General features: G+C 45.7%; 1 protein-coding gene across 3 annotated transcripts; it reads right to left on the bottom strand.

Annotated features, from left to right (window-relative positions):
* Positions 1–5,858: 5,858 nt before the first annotated feature.
* Positions 5,859–23,239, bottom strand: clcn5b (chloride channel, voltage-sensitive 5b). Of its 3 annotated transcripts, none has more exons than XM_076092366.1 (17): positions 22,972–23,239; positions 22,156–22,287; positions 16,006–16,184; positions 15,800–15,899; positions 15,447–15,634; positions 15,096–15,218; positions 14,500–14,706; positions 13,888–13,968; positions 13,128–13,362; positions 12,861–13,036; positions 12,588–12,728; positions 12,302–12,488; positions 10,162–10,304; positions 9,587–9,736; positions 9,401–9,506; positions 9,084–9,300; positions 5,859–6,951 (listed from the first exon to the last, which is right to left on the bottom strand). In XM_076092366.1, the coding sequence occupies exons 2-17, from the start codon at positions 22,283–22,285 to the stop codon at positions 6,861–6,863; spliced, it is 2,454 nt and encodes an 817-aa protein (XP_075948481.1). In that variant the 5' UTR covers positions 22,286–22,287; positions 22,972–23,239; the 3' UTR covers positions 5,859–6,860. The 3 variants fall into 3 exon arrangements, with proteins under 3 accessions (XP_075948481.1, XP_075948480.1, XP_075948482.1); XM_076092365.1 differs by lacking the exon at positions 22,972–23,239 and adding an exon at positions 22,385–22,883; XM_076092367.1 differs by lacking the exons at positions 22,156–22,287; positions 22,972–23,239 and adding an exon at positions 18,605–18,839.
* Positions 23,240–23,681: the final 442 nt, after the last annotated feature.

Here is a 23,681-nt window from a genome sequence, read left to right as displayed (position 1 = left end):
TGGTTGTAAAGTGACCCTCCAAGCCCAGTCCTTCCTTTTTACAAAACAAAACGCGGCCTTTACTTCTTTAGATATAAAACACTAAAGATATTTAAAAAAGGAAATCACATTTTCTGCATGATGTGTAGTTATGTGCTCTATCTTATTGTTTTTTAAATGTATTTATTTGTTCTTATTGTCTACAGATTAGTTGTTTTTCATGCTTCTTGTATTTCTCAGAATGATGCAAGTTATTATCTTTGTTGTGTTGTCCTTTGTCTTTCTTCTGAAGCAGATTGGAGGTCTGTTGCGTAAGCTTGTCGCTGCTTCTTTTCCTTCATTATCTGGATCTCATAAAGTCTCATGTGTGTGCAAATAAAACTAAATATGAAGAGGAGAGAGAAGAATGCTTTGAATGGACACAATAGAAACATGATCTCTGCTCCGAACAGCATCAGATACTCTCGTCTCTTCTAATGTGACTCTCGACATTAAATGTTCTGTTCACTCGCAGATGGCTTTGGGATCATCAATGAAACGAGTCAGCTAACACTGCAGAGAGGAGGAGCAGGCAGCATGAATAACGGGGGACTTTTATTCTGAAGAATTTGGAGGAAATTAAATGTTTATCCACCGTTTTACAGCCACGAAATACAACTCGGCTCATTCGGGGAGGAGGAAGTAACGTTAATCCCGATGTCGTAAGGTTACAACAGATATTTAATTGAGAAAACACAGAGCTCTTTAGTTGAACATAAGAGAATGGAGGTACAAGAAGGTCAACAGGGCTGAAAATACACAAATTATTCTCCTTAATGTTTAACCGACAGGACGGTTGTTGTTAATAATACCATTACAGTTCTAAGTATTTACATCGGTATGCAAGTACTTGTACTTATTCTTGGTCTGTAAAAAAAGTGACCATATCTGTACTGAGGAGGAGTGACGTAGAGACGCCGTATACGTCTCTGGTAGAGACCTGTCAATCACAGTAGCCCCGCCCTAAAGCATCCCCTGCTTTATGGTCTGTTTGACTCTAAATGGACCATAATGTACTAAATGAACATCATGCTGTATTGAAGAAGACTTGAAACTAGAGATTGAGACCATAAACTCATGTTTACAATGTTTACTGAGGTAATAAATCAAGAGAGAAGTAGAGTCATTTTCTCATAGACTTCTATACAACCAGAGGAGTCGCCCCCTGGTGGACACTAGAGAGAATGCAGCTTTAACACATGGCACTGATTACAGTGTAGAACAGAGGCTGAAGAGGCACAACCAGAAACGTCCCAAAATGAAACGAAAGAAAAGAAATACAGGCAGAGCAGAGTCTCCTCGTGGTCAGAAGTGATGATGGAGAACCAATAAACTGGGTTGTTTTTTTATAGAAAAACTTATTGTGCTTTTACCAGCCATACAGGCTCTATAAATCCAGGACACGTATACGAATCCCTTTTACAATATCAAATAAGTTACTGAAAACATCTGCAGAGGGTTCTGGAAAAGGCTAAATGGCGCCCGGACTGGGATCATGTTTAAAAAGTCTGCAGCATGGCGTAAAAATAAACCTGACTGGAGGTTACTGCGATAGCAATCCGACCAGTGTTGTGGAGAGACTTTGAGAAAATATGAAAAATATATGTATCGCACTAAAAAACGGGGCTTTCAGACATACCGCAACTCAAGTGTGATTACAGTTCTTGTCAATCTGTTGATGGATACGTTATATGTGGTGTGTGTGTGGGGTGGGTTCGTAAATGTAATGCATGTGTGAAACATGCCGAGTCATGGAGTGGAATGTGAGTAGAGCGGTGAGTCGGCCCAAATTAGGGGCATTAGATGAAGAATGACACAATTCTGAGGAACGTTCAGCGATGTTTTGGTCGATAGATTTTAAAGGTGATCTTGGGAATAGGACGACTTCACAGCGGGATTAATAAACACTATGGTGAGAAGTAGCATTACACAATAGCTGTGTACTCACTGTGTAAAATAACTATTACATTGTTTTCCACTTATCTTCAGTTAGACACTTTACAGAGCGATCCATGTTTTCAACCTTTTACAATGTAATTATAGATCCCCAAAAGAAAAGGTGCTTTTCATTTGAGATTTAATTTTTTAGACAAATTAATCACACGTTCACAGGTTTCCTTAAGCGTCACGGAGAAGGTGATGTACAGCTATCTGATTTAAAAACACCCACAGCAAAACCCCACACAGGTGATATTAATTATCATGGACGAATAAACCTTCCTCCGACATTTGGAACAAATTCTACTTCATCCACCTCTATTTATAACTCTCTAATAGTGTCAGTAAGAAACAAATAGTGTAAGTTTGGTATAAATCATGGCACTGGGTTGCATTACGCTGCACGTGTTTCTCTGTCTGCTCACAGTGTGAATGTTTTACCTTGTAAATGACATAACAGTAAGACTATAACAGTAATCTAATCGTGCTATCGTGTATCTGCTTCTTCTGTGACAACAAAATGAAAAAGGAGTGAAAACACATTTCATTGACATACCAGACGTCTCCAGAAGCAGGTCGCAGATTGGATCAAACCTCTGCTGGTCCACGTGTGTTGGGCCGTAGACTTTTATTCATCCTGAAATTGGGTTTAGGGGCAAAACGTACACATGCATCACCTTAAAAACATTTCAACTTAGCCTTGCTCAAAAAAAGGCATCCTGTTCAAAAAAACTGTTTTTTAGACTAAAATTAGCTTAAATACAATAAAATTCGATGTTTAAAATGTCAACTTAGCCTTGCATTGCTCAAAGAGAGAGAGTCCCTGGGCATCCTGTTCAAAATAACTGCGTCTAAATAAAGTAGTATGTGCTTCATTGCTCTGTTATAACGGATTCAACCTCCCACACAACTACAAAAACCTGCCCTCTAGCTAGCCCTCTGTGGGCTAGCAGTTAGCTACTGGCTACCATTAGTTGCATTAGCTAACAGATGTGAGCTGCAGTAGCTTGTTAAGATAGTGTTTTTACATATATACATTACATATAAATATAGTAGTTCTTTATATAATGTATATATAAAAATTGTGTTTTACCCCAAAAAGCATGATTTGCTTACATGTCAGCTAGCTAATGTCAGCTAGCTAACGTCGTTTTGTTTTTTAATCAGGGAAATTGGTCTCCAGACTTGTGCAATTATCATCCTCCTGCACACCTGTGCATGAAGACACAGGTACGCTGTTTAACTTAAGAGAGTAAAGGAGTCCTCTTCAAACAACTGTACGCTATTTATAGTATATATATATAATATCATCTTTATTTATTTAGTAACTTTGCATGTGACCGTTTTCGTGTCATAAAAACGTGCTGTCCAGCAGAGCAACACGTTGGGAGACATCGGATCCATTTCTTTATGTGTTGAGGTCAGAACGAAGACCGGTCTGATCCAAGCCGTCCACACCCAGGAGCCTAATTTGTGATGTTTCCGCGGTTAAACCAAAAGCACCAGAGAGAAGACGAATTCATGCGGCGCTGGTATATTTTAGATTACTTCCAGAGTGTGTTTTGGCACCATGAGACCATTTCTTTCCCACTTTTCTCTGGATTCTAACGCGCCCTTAAGAAAGAAGTGTGTCGCCTCAACTCTTCTTCTTGTTTTCGTGGTTGTTTCATTTGATTAACTACCAGCGGAGGCCAAACCCTAAAAAATAAACTAATTCAGTGCAGAGAAATAAGTATTTTGGGAGTTAAAGTGGTGCTGGAGCTACATTCTGTGCGCCTCGGCTCAGAATGTTTGAGGTACACGCTGCGTTTTGTTTTTTTAATCCTAAAAAGAGTCTCCCCAGGTACCAGGAAGGCATAAATAGTTCGTCAGCCTCTTCTTGAACTTCCCCAGACGGATGAGTTCAGGAGGGTTCAGACTGTTCCATTACCAGTTGGGTGTGGGCCTTCTGGGAGAGATCAGGTCTCTGAAATTCCTCATTGGAAGTGGGCTGTTTGTCGGGACGAAATCGGTTCCTCTCAGAGAATTTAAGTGTCTTAAAAGCTCCTTTCTTTTGGTTTTACTGCCCCGCAACTTTACTGCTTTGGTGTTGTGTTAGTCAGCAATAAACGCTCCGATCAGCACCAAATGTTAGCAGCCAAAACATTGATTCAATCTTTCCTTGAGGACTACAAATAGGCTGAATATGGGATTGTGTGGTCAGAGACGTGAATGCCCATGCTGCTCCGTGTCAGCTGGATGTGTAGATAAAGGTCCTGCAGGACTGACGTAATTCTCCAGGCCAGATGAATGCAATGAGCAGAAGTAAAAAAAAGCTAGCGAACTACACCACGGTCTGTCATGTTGACTTCCCTAATCATCTGAGAGCATTCGGTGCACACAGGAGGCCACCAGAACATGGAGACTTTAACTACTTCTTTGGCTTTAGGTTGGTTCTCGTGTAAAAGGTCAGCGTGATTATTCAGAAGAAGCTGTGGGAACCTCGGGTGAGACCAAGAAGGAAGAGACGCAACACCGTGAAGTGGATCGGATTGCGCACACACACACATCTACAGAATCCTAAATACTTGCTTGCTTGAATCCAGCCCTTAGGTCACCTGTTTGCATGCATGCAGGAAGAAGGCTCAGAGGAAAGGTGATTTGACACTCTGTGGTGTAGTGTGACACCGTGGTAGTTGGCAACGTCACCACACTGAAATGTTCTCTCTGCTTTGTAATGCTGCACCGATGACAATGGCAGGCCTGGGAACCGGGGATGGCCGATACGAGAGAGAGAGAGAGAAGCGCATGAGGTAAGGCGACTTGTTTCATAGAGAACATACCGGAGGGGAGAGACGCCAGGAACAAACAGGAAATGGATTAAGGGGAGGAGAGGGAGTTTTGAGGTGTGAGAATGCAGACACCACGAGCAGGTCGGTAACTGGAGCCCCATGTGAAGCCTCAAGGATACACCGAGTCATCACGAAGCAGCTACAATGCACTCACGTTCCCCCCCACACACACACGCACACACACGCACACACACACACACACACACACACACACCTTCCTCTCCGTCTGTTAAACTTCTCACAGAGGTTTTGTGGCCATGGAACGAGCTGCGACTCGCTGCCGGAGATGGTTAGGTCGAGAGTGACAGCCTAACACCCCTCCCCTGCCCCCGAGGGTCTGCAGTATAAACACTCACACAGGCCCCCCCCCCTCCCCCTAACCCATCCAGCCGTTATGCGAGATGAATCAACAGCGCAGCATTGAAAGGATTACTCCTCTGGCAGTAACTTAACATAATGAATCACCATGAAAACGCTGAGGCTAATTCATACTGGCTTTGTCTCGCAACGCACGACAACTGGAAACAGATGTTTTAATGAAGACATCACAAAACACTGGCACCCGCCGCGCACTAACAGATTCAAGCTGGACAACAAGTGAGGAAGACTCTCGACCGTGTTGCATTTGATGCAGAGAAATGAAATCAATCCGGTTTAATTGCAGAGATTGAATCCTGTTGGAAGTGACGGATCACTTGGTGACGGTTGCTGCAGTTTAACGTCGTTTTGACCACATGGGGGGCCGTAAGTCCGATATTCGATCTCCTTTTAGCTCCGTTTTTGGTCTCCACCAACTCCTGAGTGCCCAAAAACAAAAGGTCACAAGGCTGGTCTTTAAGGAGCCAAGGCTGCAAAGAAAGAGACAATTAAATCTCTTCAAATCCATCATTGGATCTATTTAGGTTTTTAGCTAAATAATAAATACTAATAACAATATTTAAGAAGGAACAATCTATTGTCTTATATTTATATTTAGTAATTTAAAAAACAAACTCAGGTATTTCATCAACCGAAATGTAAAATATTCACAAGATTATGATCGATATACAAAGAAACACAGACACGTTTAACTCAGTGAAATAATTTAGTGGGACAAACAATTTACATTTACATAAATTAACTTGTGTTGTCATGTTATTTTAGCCCTTCCACAGCAGCCCAGAAACACCCACACACCTTCTTCAATAAGGCATGGTGTGGTTTATATGCAGCATTGTCATTTATGCGTGCATGATTTTTATTTAGAGAATTATAACTAGCCAATCGGAGAGACAACACTGCTTAGTTGCCGGGCAAATCACAAGTCTACACAACGAAAAAAACACAAAAAAAAGAGACATTTCTGGAGAGTTCCCAGGCTGTCATGAAGTCTTTATGGAGTGTAAGTGTGTGTGTGTGTGTGTGTGTGTGTGTGTGTGTGTGTGTGTGTGTCTTAGATCGTCGTCTCACACCTGTATGCTTAGCCCCCCCCGAGGCTGCAGGAGGGAGGGAAGAGGAGGAGGACGGGGGCATCCATCAGCCCAGCTCAGAGTGCTCTGTCTGGGCTCGCTGTGACGGCCGGAGGCCCCCGGCACGGAGCTCCCCAAAACACTCTTTTCATTTAATCTTCCCCGATGCCTCCATCGCTCCTCTTGTCAGTATCTGTGACGGAGGATTAACTGTCCCCCCCTCCTCTTAAACATTTCCCTCTCTTGTGAGAGAGAGAGAGAGAAAAGGAAGGAATGGAAGAAAGAGTAGATGTGAACTTTGTTTCCATCTTATTGCTCGTGTGTATCTCAACTACATCCTTCAGGGTTGAACAAGAAGTTGGGGCCAGCAGTGTCGGTGAGGAGGAGCCAAAAACAGAAAGCCAAAAAACGCCTCCATCAACAAAAAAAAAGGAGCCATTGTTCTCTAGTCACCTGTGCAAATGGAGCTCGACTTACTTGGCTCTCTCCCAACGGCCCTTTTAAAAAAAGGAAAGAGGTAAAAGGTGCATTTCGTTCGAGTGTGCAAGCTGGTGTCTCTCTCCCCCCCCCCCCACGAGAGAGAGAGATAGAGAGGAGTAGATGGACGGATGAGAGAGGAGAGAGGTCAGTTGAAGAGGATGGAGTCGGGGTCTCTGTTGGCGATGTGCGCCATGTGTTTCAGGATGTCTTTTTTTGTGATGATTCCCAGCAGCCTCCTGGTCACACACACACACACACACACACACACACACACACACACACACACACACACACACACACATACAGAGAGAGAGAACACATGTCATGGAAAAGATTATTACTTCACATCGTACGGTGTGAGGTGTCCTCACGAACACGTCAAAGATTTGACAGAAAGCAGAGAGTGGAGGTCTGGCCTCCGAGTCTTGACGTCGTGGTTTCGGTTTTATTTCGGTCTCTGGGGGATCACAGTAACGCCACGGTAACACGGAGTAAACAGATCATGAGGGTTGCTGGTCTACCGGCTCCTCACTATCCACAGCTCACAATGATGACTAACTGAGTATCTTTCTCAGAATTCGCCGCCCCAAATGTCTCGCTGGGATCATTCAAATATCTCCCAAAAACATCAAAACACAATTTATTCCATTCAGACATTCAAGCTGAAAAATGTGAGTTTGACCAGCGTCAAACACACCGATTCAAAACACGAGAGCACTTCAGAGACGTCAAGGCTGAGGGGTGTTTTTGTGGTTTCTTTATTTTCTCCTTGTTTTCCAGAATAAAATGTAGCTGAATCTAAGCTGACAAAGGAAAACAGACTCTAGATATGCTGCCGATGTGTCGGCCTTGACCTGAAGATGTAAAAACCACATTCAGAGGTATGAAACCAACAGCATCCACGGCCTCAAGGTCTTTCTTTTGTTTTTTTTTGCCGAGTGTGTCATCTCCATTCCCAGACGATGAGTGAGAAACTTTCTCTGAGAGCTCACGTGAAAACAGATCCGTCCTCGACTCCTGCTTCCTGCTCCCCTGAAGCCACAGCTTTCCCCTCCTAAACTAAACGTGCATCCACTCTGTGCTTTTCTGTTGCCAACAAGCAGCCCATCTGAAGCCAATCTGTCCTGAAGAAGTCAGCAGCCTCTCAGCAGCTGTATGCGCTGTCAGCAGGGCCCTCGGGCGGAGAGCGGACCTCAACTTGCTGCTTGGTAATCGGATGTTCTGGCACAGCAGCTAAACGCGAGGTGAGGTCGAGGGAACTTCTGATGCTTCTCGTCGATTCGGTTTGAATTATAGCCGATCAAAGCTTCACCTCGAGGCTGAGCACGCTCTGGAAGAGCTGACAGCAGATGTGATCTTAACCGCTTGTTTGACACTTTAGTTTATACATCGCTACCAAATCTCTCTGCAACCGTTTCATCTACACGCATGTTTAGTCTGAAGACAGATCTGGAATCTTCTCCGATGCTGGAAGATGAGGAACAGAAAGTGACAAAGAGAAACCGCAAGAGCCGCCGTTACACTCGTGTGGAAGCATGCGTGTGAAAATATACACAAAGCTCAGCTCCTGAACCAAAGAGAGCTGCGTGTTTGAAGAGACATCTCAACAAACGAAGTGCGGCTCTGTGCGTGAGAGAATATGTTTGAGGTTTCCAAAGAGTAAACGCAGCATCGTTGGTCGATAAAAGCACGCAGCTCTATTTCCTATCGGCAGCAATTTGAAGGTTTCTAAATGTTCTCTGTGGTTTAAACTGCTGGTTGGTCGAAATAAGACATCGACAACATCGCGGACAAAACGATGAACTGGTGGACAAAAGTATCGAGCAGAAACAGCCTCTACACAAGTCTGTGAAGCTGTCCGAGCCTCTCAACGCACCAGAAGAAACACACACGTCCCTGTTTTACCGTTCCTCTGGCTTCCTTTCTCTTGTAATAGACGCTCACAGGGGAGGGCGGGGCTTAGCAGAAGCATGAACATGTCCTCTACCCCTACCCCCCCCCCCCCCCCCCCCCCAAAATAACAGCCCATAAATCATCGCTTCGAAGTGGCCGGTTCGAATCTGAAGATCCAATTTAACGAGCTGCCTGAGACGTGAAATACAGATGTTCTCCGTTGTGTCAGCGGACGTTACAGACACACAAAAATGTCTTCTGTGAAATTGGTTGTGAGGAGATTTTGGGTAAACACACCTGAAGAGTTTTCTGTGTTATCTCTCACTGCCCCCCCCCTCCATTAGCTTTCTACGTCTTCCTCCCTAACCACTTTAATGCACGAGCCGACAGCCGAGCGACCCGGGACGCTCCCACGCACCCATCTGTCACGTCTCGCTTTAATGTCTACAAGCGTGGGAGAGTGGTCGGTTCTCACCCGTTGTGCGTCACCAGACACTGACGGAGCCCCAGCTTCCTGAAGATGTCCACGGTGATGTCCATGGGCGTGTGGTCCGACACCGTGAAGGGGCTCAGGTCCATGATGCCTCGGAGGCGGAGGTGCGGCGGGGCGTCGTGGGCCTGAGCCGGAGCGTGCTCGGTGAGGACCACCTGGGACGCGCTGACCACGCCCTCCTGACGCTTCCGGGCGTTGTCTGAGAGGAGAGGAGGTCGTCACGACGTAATCTATACATCCAACATGTTTAAAGTGTTTATTTCTGACCTACAGTGAAGGACAGCAGCTTTATTTCTGACCTATTGATATGAGCAGGTCTCTTCTGAGTACAAATCCCACCAGCCTCTGGGACACCTGGGAGACGACCACAGGGAAGCCGCTGTAGTGAGTGCTTTCCACCAGAGCCTGAGGACCAAACACAACAGTTCACACCGTGCTTTCCGTATACAGCGGCGTGTTTCTCTCGTTAACGGTGAGGCCGTTACCTCCACCTCCCCGACCGTCATGCCCTCCTGTGTGAGCACAGCCAGCGCCGGGTCCGACCTCCTGGGCCGCATCACGTCCACCGTCAGGCTGCTGTGGTCGAACTCCTCTTTGGGCTCCAGGAACGGGTATCCGTTCAGCCGGATGTGAGCCTGAGGAGTGGACAACAGATTCAGATTCTTCCTCTTACCTGTAGAGCTATTTATCAGATACATATTTATATAACGGGACGAGATGCAGACAGTTTTATAAAGGAACCATTTCCTCTCAGCCATAGTTCACACATGAACACGGTCTGTGGAGTATTTTGAGTAACCGGGTCAGGATTTCTGGAGTTTTTCTAATATATATATATATATATATATATATATATATATATATATATATATATAATTGTTTTGCCACTTATATATAGCCCCATTATAACGGAGAGAAACCAGACATTTGTGCGGCTGATATCTCCAAAACTAGGCAACAGATAAGAGGAAAGAAAGATGTGGTTTTCATTTTGGGGTGAACTGTCTCTTTAAAAACCGTGACTTCCTAAATCTGAAGCACATTACAGCGCCACACACACCTCATAGATTCCCTCTCTTCCGAACGCGTCTGCCACCCACTTGCTGGTCATGGTGGCGGCCATGAGGGGGACGATGTACTCGAGGCCGCCGGTCAGCTCAAACATGATGACCACCAGCGACACCGTCATGCGAGTCACTCCGCCTGGAAGAGAGAGACGGGACGAGAGAGAGACGAGACAGAGACAGAGAGAGAGAGAGAAGCAGGACGAGAGAGAGGGACGAGAGAGAGAGAGAAGCGGGACGAGAGAGAGGGACGAGAAAGAGAGAGAGAGAGAGAGAGGCGGGACGAGAGAGAGAGAGAAGCGGGACGAGAGAGAGGGACGAGAGAAGCGGGACGAGAGAGAGGGACGAGAGAAGCGGGACGAGAGAGAGGGACAAGAAAGAGAGAAGCGGGACGAGAGAGAGGGACAAGAAAGAGAGAGAGAGAGGCGGGACGAGAGAGAGAGAGAGAGAGAAGCGGGACGAGAGAGAGAGAAGCGGGACGAGAGAGAGGGACGAGAGAGAGGGACAAGAAAGAGAGAAGCGGGACGAGAGAGAGGGACAAGAAAGAGAGAGAGAGAGGCGGGACGAGAGAGAGAGAGGGACGAGAGAGAGAGGGACGAGACAGAGAGAGAGAGAAGCAGGACGAGAGAGAGGGACGAGAGAGAGAGAGAAGCAGGACGAGAGAGAGGGACGAGAGAGAGAGAGAAGCAGGACGAGAGAGAGAGAGAGAAGCGGGACGAGAGAGAGGGACGAGAAAGAGAGAGAGAGAGAGAGAGGCACGGGACGAGAGAGAGAGAAGCGGGACGAGAGAGAGGGACGAGAAAGAGAGAGAGAGGCGGGACGAGAGAGAGAGAAGCAGGACGAGAGAGGGACGAGAGAGAGGGACGAGAAAGAGAGAAGCGGGACGAGAGAGAGGGACAAGAAAGAGAGAAGCGGGACGAGAGAGAGGGACAAGAAAGAGAGAGAGAGAGGCGGGACGAGAGAGAGAGAGAGAGAAGCGGGACGAGAGAGAGAGAGGGACGAGAGAGAGAGAGGGACGAGAGAGAGAAGCGGGACGAGAGAGAGAGAGACAGAGAGAGAGAGAGGCGGGATGAGAGAGAGAGAGAGAAAGAGAGAGAGAGGTTAATTAATTAACATTAATCATCGTGTCTACGCTCGTCATTTACGCCGTTATCTGAAGTTAGGAGTGTTTTCTGAACGTGGCTCCATCGTACGAGGAAAAGTAAAGATTAGAATGTGAAACTGTTCCTGCATGAGGTCCAATGTGTGAGTCACCTGAACTTTACATGAGCGTCAGCATGACTGCAGCATAATAAGGGAGCAGAGGGCTGGGAGAGGGAGACGGTTCCTGTTGAGAATGAGAAGAAGTCCTCCGAGAGTTCGTCTGACCACATAAACGCACATCTCTTTATCTGAACCTTTGAGCTCTTGATCTTCCCCTCGTGCTCACATGGAAATGTTGAAGCTCGTGTGGTGAATTCATTATTATCATCATCTCGCTCGGTTGCGGACAGAAAACCACCAGCACACTCTAAAGTCGATGCTCCTCTGTGGCCTCAAGTCAAACAGTGTCATTGTGACTGTTGGGAGAGTTTTCTCTGGTTCGTTAAAAAGAATAAAAGTTCCCCGATGAGGATTGTTGTGGAGTTTAGTGTTTTCAGAGAGAGAATGAAGATATTGTCCTCAAACAGAGTTATTATACAATCTGTATCAGTGAAATCTTTAGAACGCATGCTTCGCTGTGACGAGGCTGGTAGAGCTCACACGAGACAACGACACGCTGAAAACATACTTAGTGCCGATCTCTCTCTGCCCGTAATGTGGACCAGCACCAGTTCATAAGGGAGAGCTCTGGTCTGGCATGTTGTGCTGTTTAATTTAACTGCAGCTTTTGTGTTTGTTGGCCAAACTGTCGCTTCTTTTCTCAAACATTTTTATTAAACTATTAAAAAAGTGCCAGAATTTGTGACATTTTGTTTATTTCAGTCTATAAAAACCAAAATAAGTCTTAAAAACAAGTGGAAAAAGAAACATTTAAGACCTTCTGGGTTTGAAAACCACGTCTCCCTTCAAACACCACTAAGCTGCTCTCTGGACATCCCACGATAAGAATCGCCTCTTTGACCGTGTGATCTTATTATTTCCCCGGTTTCTCACCTAAACATGCGGCGGCGCCCACCATGGCGTAGAGCCCCGGGGTGATGCAGTCGGCTCCCGGCGAGCACCACCCTTTGAAGATGAAGGAGTCGTGGTTGTAGTAGGCCAGCTGCTCCATGCCGACGCCCAGCAGCCGGCCGGCGATGGCTCCCACCGCCATGCTGGGGATGAAGAGCCCGGAGGGAACCTGGGAGGGAGAAGAGGAGGAGGAGACGTTGTAAAATACTCGTCTATGATGAGATATAAGTGTGTGTGTGTGTGTGTGTGTGTGTGTGTGTGGACCGACCTTCATGCCGAATGTAATCACAGTGATCATCATCTTGAACACTAAAGCCAGGGCGAGCTGCCACAGAGCCGTGTACAGACCTTCACCCGCCGGCCGGTCCGCCAGGCTGTTACCTACAGCGGCTTCTGTTGTGATGTTTGGCTGAGAGGGACGACGCAGAGGGAGAGAGAGATTAATACACAGATGATGATTACACAGGAGATTAAAAAATATAGATATATATATTCAGCAGGGAGACAGACAAAAAAAATGCAGTTCTCTCTCTCAGCTGACCTGTTTGTAGCCACAGAGCTGTGAGGAGTCGAGCAGCGAGCAGTCGTTGAAGAGCTCTGCGATGAGCTCTGCGCCGCTCATCCTGGTGTAGCTGTTCGGGTAGGCGACCACGCCGGTCAGAGCCGTGACCACCAGCACCTCCATGACGGGGTAGTGACCCAGACGAGTGGTTTTACCTTTTAAAAAGAAGACACGGAAAAACGGATCAATAAGAAGAGAAAAAGGCTTTTCGTTTTGCACACATCGGGAATGAGCTCCCAGACTCACGTAGCCTGCACCAGGCGATGTTGGCCCTGATGAACAGCGCCCCCCACAGGCCTCCGAATATGCCCAGCAGGATGAAGGGGGCCAGCTCCACCAGGTGCCACGGGGCGTGGAACTCCACGTAGAACAGCACCAGGCGGCTGTTCCCGAACGGGTTGATGGCGCGCAGAGTGAAGGCCGCGACCAGGGCGGCGAAGAACGAGCGCCACAGGGTCTTCAGGGGGAAGTAGTAACTCACCTGAAGGCAGAAAAAGAACATAAAGAGTCTTATTTCTTGTCTATTTACGTAGGACTGCACAGTTAAATGTGCACCACTGAGGTGCCAAATATGCAATGAAATAACAATTTGTATCACAGACTCTGGATGATCCATCACTCCACTCTTAAATAAATCAACATGTGTTTGATTTCTGATGCGTTTGGGCTGCTCTGCTGAAGATGGATGAGACACATTTATTTCCCAAACCATCAACACCTGTTAGCGGTTCATCATGTCTCAGTTAGGGCGCCAGGGAAGTGCAGGTTTCAGAACATCCATCACATCTTCAAGTAAGACTGACCAAGTCATGGAAAACGATGTATTTAGTTGTGTTGTCTGGTGCTGATGAGATGACTTTGATCCTGAGATTGACTGGCTCTTAGCCTCAGGTGTGTGTTGTATGACGGTGGTGTGTTTCTGCTCCTCAGACGGTCCTCTGATGTCTGGGATCTCAGCACCAGTCTAAACAGCTGGTTGAAGGAGACAACGAGCACTTGTTCTCACCTCCTCCAGGCTGAACAGGACTCCTCCAATGGGAGCGCCGAACGCCACGGACACGCCCACTGCCGCCGCCGCCGACAACACCTGCAAGCCAGAAAACAAAAATAATACACACACACAGGTATCATAACAGCTATCAATCAAAAGAACACTGCGTCTTCATTGTTGTTGGAATAAAATGTTCTTGGTGCGATCGGTTTACTGACCTCGATGAAGGCCAAATCCAAACAGAGTTCACTGAAGCCGTGAGTTTAATGTGGCGTTAGGAATACGTAAAGACGACATAAGGATTGACGATTACCTCTCTTTGCTTCTGTTTATCGAGGGTTTCAGAGAATATATTCAAAGATTATTGAATCTTGGAGTTCTCTGTTCCCCTTCTGCATCCTGGGGTCCCTGAGGACTCTTGGATTTGCATAAATTGGGTATAACTGGAGAGCTGAGGCTCTTGTGATACCAAATCACAGAAAGGATTTTTCTACGGTGTTTTTCGAAGTCTTGGTGTCGTAATTTTGGAGAGATTTTGATATTTCTTCATCTATTCTCGAGCGGTTCAAATCCCCTGGTCCCCCTTAAAACTGTCCCAATAAAACAAAGACTCTGATGAAATCCCACCTCTCGCCGCTTGGCCTCATTCTTGCGGTACTTGGTGAACAGGTGACACAGGATGTTGGCGCAGCAGCAGGCCACGTGGACCAGCGGGCCCTCCTTCCCCAAGCTGAGCCCCGAGGACACGGCCAGGACCAGGGTGATGGTCTTGATGATCAGGGTCCACTTCCCCAGGTAGCCCCGGATGATGAACCCACTGAGGATGGTCTTAATCTGAGAGAGAGAGACGCAGAGGAGTGTGAGATGAACAGCGGTGGGGTTTGTGCTCCGGATGTTTTTCTTTGAAACAAGCAGCTGATCTGAAGTTCCATGAGATGAGGGACGAGCTCTGTCTGAGGGGAGTGAAGGAGAGTTCACATGAGCAGGAAAGAGTCCCGTTGTGTGTTTTGTTCTGTGTATATGAATCAGTTTGGTTTAGTCTGAGTGGAAGCAAATCTTCAGCTTTTCACTTCCTTGGAGTACAAAACTATATATTCCTGAAGCTACGCTTGTGGCCATCAATGAAGAAATGAAATCAAGACACATTGTTGACACAAAGGAAATGATCTTTGTGCTGATTAATATGTCGACTGAAGAAGAAACGAGTGAGGCTGCAGTCTCACCTCCGGTATTCCTGATCCACATGCGTACGGAGCGAAGGCCCTGACCAGCATGACGGCCAGCAGAGCGAAGAGTAGGGCCCAGACCATGTACATCAGGTAGTTCACTATGTAGGGAAACGCACCCTGCAGGGACACGCACAGACAAAGGAGGGAAAACAAGTTATATTAGGGAAAAGATAAAAGCTGGATTTGTGGTGTAATCTCATGTCATGACGGTTTATAACCACTAGATGGAACTAAAGCACTTTAACACTAAGAGAGAGACCATGACTGCACATTTACCGTACATTTCATGGCTCTAAGAGAGCAGAACACCCCCCCCTCTCCCTCTGGATTAACCCGTCTCTGTACCTCCGACGTCCCCGTGATGAGCTCGGCCCAGCTCTGCCACTGAGGACAGCTGTCCCTGTCCTGGAACGTCGTCTCGGTGGACGTCCAGCAGCAGTGCTCGTGGTTGTACCAGAAGCCGACGAGGCAGATACCCTCCTTCAAGTCCGTCAGCCAGTGGGCCGCGATGTCGATGCCGCCGGCGAGAGCACCTGGAGGAGGAGGAGGAGGAGGAGGAGGAGGAGGAGGAGGAGGAGGAAGAGGTTAGTTCTGCCTCTGTGCCTTGTGTCTAAACTTAACTTTTTTTGTCTTGCGAACAAAAAAATGTCCCCAGTTTCTCAGATTAAAGGACAAGTGTTCAGACCACAGTTCAGTACCTGACATCAGTCCCACCAGAAGCATGAGCAGCCACCCCGAGAAGGCGTCGCTGACGCTGTGCAGCAGAGCCGCAGTGGACTGTCGGCTCTTTTTGGTGATCTGGACGGAGACGGAGAGGAGGAGGTCAATGTTAGTCAGTGATTCATGTAATTCAGTTTAGTTCAGGTTCCTAGGAACAGAGGGAGCTTCTTCTTCTTCTTCCTACCTCTCTGTGGCGGTCGCGGTCCTTGCTCTTCTCCCTCACCCAGTCGATGGTGTTGAAGTCCTCGTAGGTGCCCAGTCCGGCTAGCGGGTCCTCCAGAGGGTCCACCAGTTTACTGGGACCGTTACCGTTGCCGTTCATACCGGCTGCTCTGCTGCTGCTGCTGCTCTCCTCATAGTCTCCTAGAGGGAGGGGGGGAGAAGCACAAACCAACATCGTCAGCCACATTGTTTAAAACATTTCTTTCTGTTGTTGTTTTTCCCTCATGTTGTTTGAGTGACTCAAATCCTCAGATTTAAATATTTGGTTTGTGGCTTGTGTGTTTTTCTTGTGGTCAGCTGAGAGCTCCTCCACACAGAGAGAAGAAGACCTCCAGCAGTGTTTCCCACACGGGTACTGAACGTGTGTGTTGATCTGTTGCGTAACGTCTTCTCTAACATCTACAACCTGCAGAACCACAGCCGAGAGCTCAGCTGGAGGGAGCGTTCACTTCGAGAGGAAAACGTCCTGCGGTGTTTATTAAACCAAACACAAGAGGTGGAAAGAGGAACACTTCACTTTGAGCCTCAGCGGTGGGCTGAAAACATAAAGAGTGCTGAGGGACGTTATTAAAGTCAAAATGATTTGAGCATTCATTTCATCTGTCGAGCAAACCCACGATTATTGCTCTGCTGACGATTGTTACCGTGTTAATGAGCGTTGGAGGCAAAGACCCCCAAAGCTACGAGGCTTCAGCTGCACTCGGCTCACAACAACACAGCTTTGAATGCGTGACCGCAACAATTAACCACACAGCAGCCAGCAGCCAGCTACCCGACGGAAACGGGGAAACGAGGCGGCCGGTGAGCGACCGACAACTGAAACTGAAAAGCAGGGTTTTGGTTTGAGTATTAATAGACGACGTACTATGAATGATGGTGGAGACGGTGCTTCTCGTCTGTGTGAGGAAACAGAAGCTTAATGAGCTCGTTACTGATGTGGGATTTACATGCATGGTGGTGAAACACAGTCAGTGATATAAGACATGTATTCTAAGCATCACTTCATCCTCTGAACTCCACCTCTGGGGTTAGAAAGCATGTTTTCTTTAAACAGTGGTCAGAACTACACTGTTTATCATCACCGGAAGCTGTAAAAAAACAACATTATTGTCAGATTTTCATCTTTCCCACGGTCCTTGAACACATCATGTGTTACAAACGCTTCCCTGAGAAAAATAAACCAAATCAAAGCTTAAAATTGTGATATTTCATCAAAATGAAACATTTGATTCTACATGTCTCATTTAAAATAAACCGTTCGCTCTGATTAGATTCTGTTAAAGGCATTAAACTCTGAGCTCCTCTGAAGCCATGATTGACTCATCTGAGACTAACAGTCATGTGACCAACACTTCTGTGGCGCTTCGCCTGAAACTTCTTGTGGTTCAGAGGAACAACATGTCCTCTCGTATTTCAGACGGATCACTAAGTTTTATGCTTTGTTATTGTGTCAGAGCAATGTTTGAAGGAAGAGAACACAACACAACACAACAACGGCTGTTTGCACATCCAGGTCCTTCACATCTTTATTGTAAAATGTATAAAACTTAATCTTAGCTCCACAAACACATTTAACACGACACAGAGCAGAACACTAAAGGAGCATTTAAACACCTGAGCTGACCAGTTAGACGGGTTATGAACAACAATGAGAAGAATGTCTGTCCGTCCGTCTCTCTCTCTCTGTGTCTCTCTGTCTCAGGAGTCAGCTGATGGTAACTAAACTTCAAATGGAACTAGATCTTAGTGTTAGGAGGGAAAGCCTCTATGATGACGATGCTTCCGTTTGGTTTAAACCGTTCTGTCTCTCAGCTTGTGTAACAATCTGTTGTCCCGTCTCGCCTCTCTTAAACCAATTAGCCTCGCTGTCCAATGCATGCTGGGATACGCTGACCCGGTACAGGACTGTCTGAGAACCTATAAATCATGCAACAGTATTTATTCTCCTACAGGAGCTCCTTTGGATGTCCTAAACATGATGGGGTCCATAGTTAGATGAGTTTATATCTCCCAGCTGGAGAACAAAAATATAAAATAAAGTGATTTTTTCATTCCAGTACTAGTTGTTATTTTTAACAGTAGATGACTAACCTAAAGCCATCACACTACTCAGCGTGTTCACTGTTTCTACTTCGGTGGATGTGTCCCATTAAAGTTGTGACAAACCTTTGCACCTCATTCAGGACAGCGGAGACACAAACCCAGTAAAACCAGAAAGCAATCACACAACACAAAACACACATTTTTGGGGGGGAAAAGGGGACGAATCTGACTCCAGAGCTAAAATATTCACTGCTCGTGAGCGGTCTTGATGGTTAAACTCCACCAGGTTTCAGGCATCAGCAGAAACACAATTTAAAAAACAAACAGAAGAAGAGTTTGAATCAAAAGGAGACGCAGACTCACAAAGACGTACAACTCGTTACTCAAGAACGACCGGTGTGAGCTATTCTTCTTATCTGACTGCATCTTAAACTCTGTGTGTGTGTGTGTGTGTGTGTGTGTGAGAACACTTCATCAGAGCTACAAACACAAAGCTTCCACACGAGTCTCAAACTCACCATCTTCAACCAGCACCCCCTCATTCAGCTGCTTGCTCCAGAACTCCCAGTCCATCTCTGGACGCAAACACGACTAAACTTGAGCCAAACTCAAAATAAAGTGGAATGAAACCCCTCTTCACTCCTCTGAGCTCCTCCAGGAAGTGGAGTCCAGCAGAGCAGCTCCCTCATTGGTCAGTAGGCTCTGGGGGTGAGTCACGATTGGCTCGTCTGCTGAGCTGTTCTCTGATAGGCCCTGAGTGTTTGAGAGCTCGCTCTGATTGGCTGAGGTTCAAAGTGAGGTCATTAGTGTCCGTGAGGTTGTGACCTCTCGCTGATGTAGAGGGCTGTGAGTCAAACACAAGTGACATAAGCAGCATTTAAACACACTAAACGACACTTAAAGACCTTTATTTTAACCATTAACTCCTCTACTTTCTCACATATTTTACATGTTGGACCTGAGCTGAAGTGAACCCACTAATCCTAGCCCTGCTGTGACCTCAGGAGAAGTGTGCTAGTGTACTTGCTCACACACTAGAGTCTGACCTCCATGAGACATACAGCAGTGCTGTGTATTTAAACCTCATTCCTTCAGCAGTGGTGGCTGCTTTTTAATCATATTTCCTGGGTCAGAGGAAATTGAATAAAAGAAATTAGATTAATTTTCACGTCCACATGATAAAGACATTTTTTCCACGTGCTGGATATAAAAAATGAGGATATGATGCAACTGTCCTGATGGAGAAACTCCAGAGAGAACTTGGCTCGGATGTTTGAGGAAACGAAGCCCAGAACGTCTCAAACTGGGCTGGGTATCAAACCTAAATACTTCATCATTAGGTTTCAAAAGGTGTCACGTCCTGAAGGCTGGCCTGAGCTGTGACTACGTACTCACACACATGCAGAGCACTTGACCTGTGACTGAACCAGTGGGGCCTCTTGTCTTCTACCAGTAGTCTGTGGTTGAACCAGCAGCTCCTAACTGTGTGAACATGAAGAAGAACATCGCAGTAAAAGGGAGAACATGCAAGCTCAGCAGATCCTTTAGTCCTTACACGGATGACAGAAGAATCTTTACTACTACGGAGGCGAAGCCGTGACAGATTGACAGCTGTTGTGAAACAGGTCTCTCACAGTGAACTTTACTCTGCAGAAGACGTTGTTGTGAGAGTTTAAGGATCACATCAGGAAAGAGTTGAATGTTAAAGCTGTCTGGTCCTCTCTAATACTAGACTCACAGCCTCCAGCTTTACGCCTCCGCCAACCAATCACGTTGCATCTTACAGTCATGTCTGTCATCACTTCATCATTCTATCCTGTCAGACGTTTTGGGGAAATTGTCACCACATTGTAGTCCGATCGACTTTGAGCGTAAGTGGACGTTTGTACCCTTAGCATGAAAAGATGGTTGCCTTTCCATTCAGTCTATTTTATTTCCTCAGCCTCCCTGCTTCCTGTTCCACACAGACGCCCCATGTGACCTGGTGAAGTAAACACTGTGGTGTTTAAATACCTTCCACACAATCACAGAGTGGACCTGGAGCTGTGACTCACTCCCTGTCAATCATTACATGGTGTGGTAGGTGAGCTCATATAAAGAGCAATAATGATAATCTGCACAGGAAATACCTGGTAGTAAAAATAAAAGAGCAAAGTAAGCACGAAACATGGACGCATATAGAACATTAAATATCATATGCGAGTGTAGTTTGACTGCTTCATCCTTGAGAAAGGGGAGTTCCCTCTCTCCCTGCTGTGGATCTTGAGGGACTTTTTCCTCCTCCTCCACATTGGAGGAGGTCCAGTTTTAAATATTTTGGTTTCCATGAAGCTTTTTGAGACGTTACAGTTGTTACAGACCATAAAAATCACTTCCGTCTCACTCAAACAAAGCCTTGAAAAAGATGTGTTATGACTACTTGTTGCAAAACCCTCCTCAAACATCTCCGTCTCTCACTTTTTATTTTATTTTATTTTGAATCTCCTCGTTTCGGTCTACAAAATAACTCGCAGGCAGCAAAGCACGACGTCTGAGACAAGCAGCTCACCTCCTTCAGAGCGCCGAGAATTTGATGGGAGGAGAGAATCTGTCTTTGGATGGTTGAAACTACAAGGAATGAAAAGCCTAAATGTGTTTTTATTCACACTGCAACAAGGGGCGTTTGGGAGGACTACTGCCTTGCTCAAGGAGGCCTTCCTTGTTGTTGTACCTGGACATTCCACCTATAGGCTCCAGCCCTGTCCTGTAAACACTGGAGGCTAATGAGTCCCTGAGCAGCAGGTTACACGAGGCTAAGCGCTGACGACAGACGCACCGAGAACGGCTTTTAAGAGGACGAGGTCCAAGTGCTAATGAGCAGCAAGGGAACGAGACAGCACTCAAGAGGGAAAGGAAAGGAGGGAAGTGTGAGTAGGAATAATGAAAAGCTGTAGGAACAGACTGAACCAGCACCAAGCCAAGAAGAACACGCTCTTCTCCTGTCTGCTTTTTTTTAAGGAATCAGAAACACTTTGAGGAGACTTTAAGTCAGATTTAAACTTCTCCAGAGCACAAAATCACCATAAAACCTGCAGCAGGTTAATAAAGTGCTGCAGGGATGACGTGAAATCAAAACTAACTTCCATGTTTTAGGACTTATTCCTGCAGCACTATTAGTGAGTCAGCAATAACCTCTCCTGCAGCTGCAGACTTCAAAAACAAAAGAGCTAAAAACCTCTGTTCTCAACACCAAAAACACTAATTTCCAAACTATCTTTGTCTCTCTAGTATACATGCTGACACATCCCGAGACATTTCTCTGGGATTAGCTGACTGGAAGCCTCCTCCACTGGGAGTTCAGACGTCAATCGTTAACGTGGGATTAGAAACTCTTCTCTGTACGGTAAAAGTTATAATAACACTGCAACACTTAAAGGAGAAGTCAGTGACATCACGAGTAACCGGGTAGGATTGGTGCAACAAAAACAAACACTACGAGCTCTATAACTCACTTTAATGGCTGTTTTTGTGTTCTGATGGAGAGTCAAACCAAAACACACTTAATCAAGTGCTTGTGTGTGTGTGTGTGTGTGTGTAGTAACTGATTACTCAGACGTATGACCACGACTCACTGAAAGCATGTGACACACACACACACACACACACACACACACAGCTGTTCTCATGTTGTTACGGTTATTAATGCTTAAATATATAAGAGATAATAACAATAATGTGACACCAATTAGTATTTATAGATTGTAGCTCTACTGTAATAAAGTTTTATGACGTATAAAGAAATACTATTTAATACAAATTCAAGCAAGTGGCAATTACGGAGTGACAGTTCTTGGAATTTTAACTCTGAGGATATAATATTCGCATATATTACCCAGGATACTAGGTAATATATGACAGATAATAAGTAAGTAAGTAAACATTTTAGGGAGCAGGAAATTATATAAAAATGAGGTTTAAATGCAACCAGAGGTGTTGTAATAACATGGTTGTTTCTATGTTTGCATGAAGGACAACATGTTAATACCAAACCTAAAGGTACCCCTCCTCGTGCAGGTGTGATTGCACTCACCTGAGCTGAGAGGAGGGTCGTCGTCCGTGTTAGAGAAGTCCAGCGTGGCTCCTGCGATGTCCACCATCTCGTCGTCATCGTCGTCTTCACTCGGGTGATGAAGGCTGTCAAAGCTCCCGGAGTTATCCATGCCTTCAGATCCAACAACACAACAAGAGGATAAAGTCCATTTTTAATCAAACAGACACCGGAAGGACCCCCACCACAATAAGATGAATACCGACGTTACCTCTGTATGCGTATTTGCGATACAAGCTCGACAAAAAGTGAAACATGGTCGCCGAAATTCTCCTTAAATCCAGCTAACGATACTTCATTAAAACACAAACCCTGGTACGTTTGTTAGCGGGCTCTTTAGAAACCAGTACACCCTCAGCTAGTCCCATCATCCCCCTCCCCACTACAGCCAGTAATGACTGCTCATCTCCAGTTCCAGGGAAGTTTCTATTTTGCAACCGTTTCCGCTCTTTTCTATTCTTTACCGGGCAGCAGCGGAAGAAACGCCTCACTTGAAAAAAAACACACACACACACACACACACCGCGGTGGAGACGTGTGTAGTCGTTAGTCTCGCGACTAACTGACAAAAACACAGCCGTTGGGCTAACTTGGTTTAAAGCGTTTAGCCGTTAGTCTCGCGACTAACTGACAAAAACACAGCCGTTGGGCTAACTTGGTTTAAAGCGTTTAGCCGTTAGTCTCGCGACTAACTGACAAAAAACAGCTGTTGTGCTAACAAAAAACGTCACCGCGCTCAACACACACTTTCGTTGACGCGTAGTTTTTAACATAAATAATGAAGATATCTACTTTTACCTGTGGTTGAAGGAGAGACAGCCGCGCGAAGAAGTCTCGTGACTCGGATTTTCTACCGTTGGCTGCTTATGTCAACAGTAGCTAAGCTAAATGTAAACTCCGTGAAAAACCCTACGTCATTCTCCGTCTCAACAAAAATAAACAACTGTTTTAAAACACAGGTGTGCTAAAGGAGGCCATAGTAGAACCTTAATACCAAACAATAAGGAAGCAGTGTGAAATTATCTGCGGTAAATTACGTGTTGTTTTCTGCCACTCAAAACTGAAAAAACTTCAAGCTAGCGTCAGGTTAGCTAGCTTTAGCGACAACTTCCGGTTTAGACAGTTGGTGAAGATAAGCAACAAAATCATTGATCTTCTAACGTGCCCCATTTTACGATGCCAAAGTTAGAGTTTAATCACATGGATATTTACACTATCAAATATACATTTATATTTTAAAAAATGGTGTTTCTGTTTTTCAAAACATTAAATGTCGTTTTAATTTGAAGGCCTAGTGGCTTAATTTCCGGTTTAACTGTCGTGTCACAGTTGCTTGACACGAGCATTTTGTCCGCCAGGAAAATCAGTCGAGTTCAGAGTCATCGATGTTTCTCCAACTGGGTCAGTGGAGCAGTTCAACTAATAATTGTTTTTTACTTTTCATATAGAAACTATTAAAAAAAACATGTTTAACTTAACATGGTTTTCACTGTGTGTTTTACTGTAAT

The sequence above is a fragment of the Anarhichas minor genome, unplaced genomic scaffold (assembly GCF_050575085.1).
Source record: "Anarhichas minor isolate MPS153535 unplaced genomic scaffold, ASM5057508v1 ptg000016l, whole genome shotgun sequence".
In the NCBI taxonomy this organism is placed as follows: Eukaryota; Metazoa; Chordata; class Actinopteri; order Perciformes; family Anarhichadidae; genus Anarhichas; species Anarhichas minor.
This window is presented reverse-complemented; position numbering and strand designations above follow the sequence as displayed.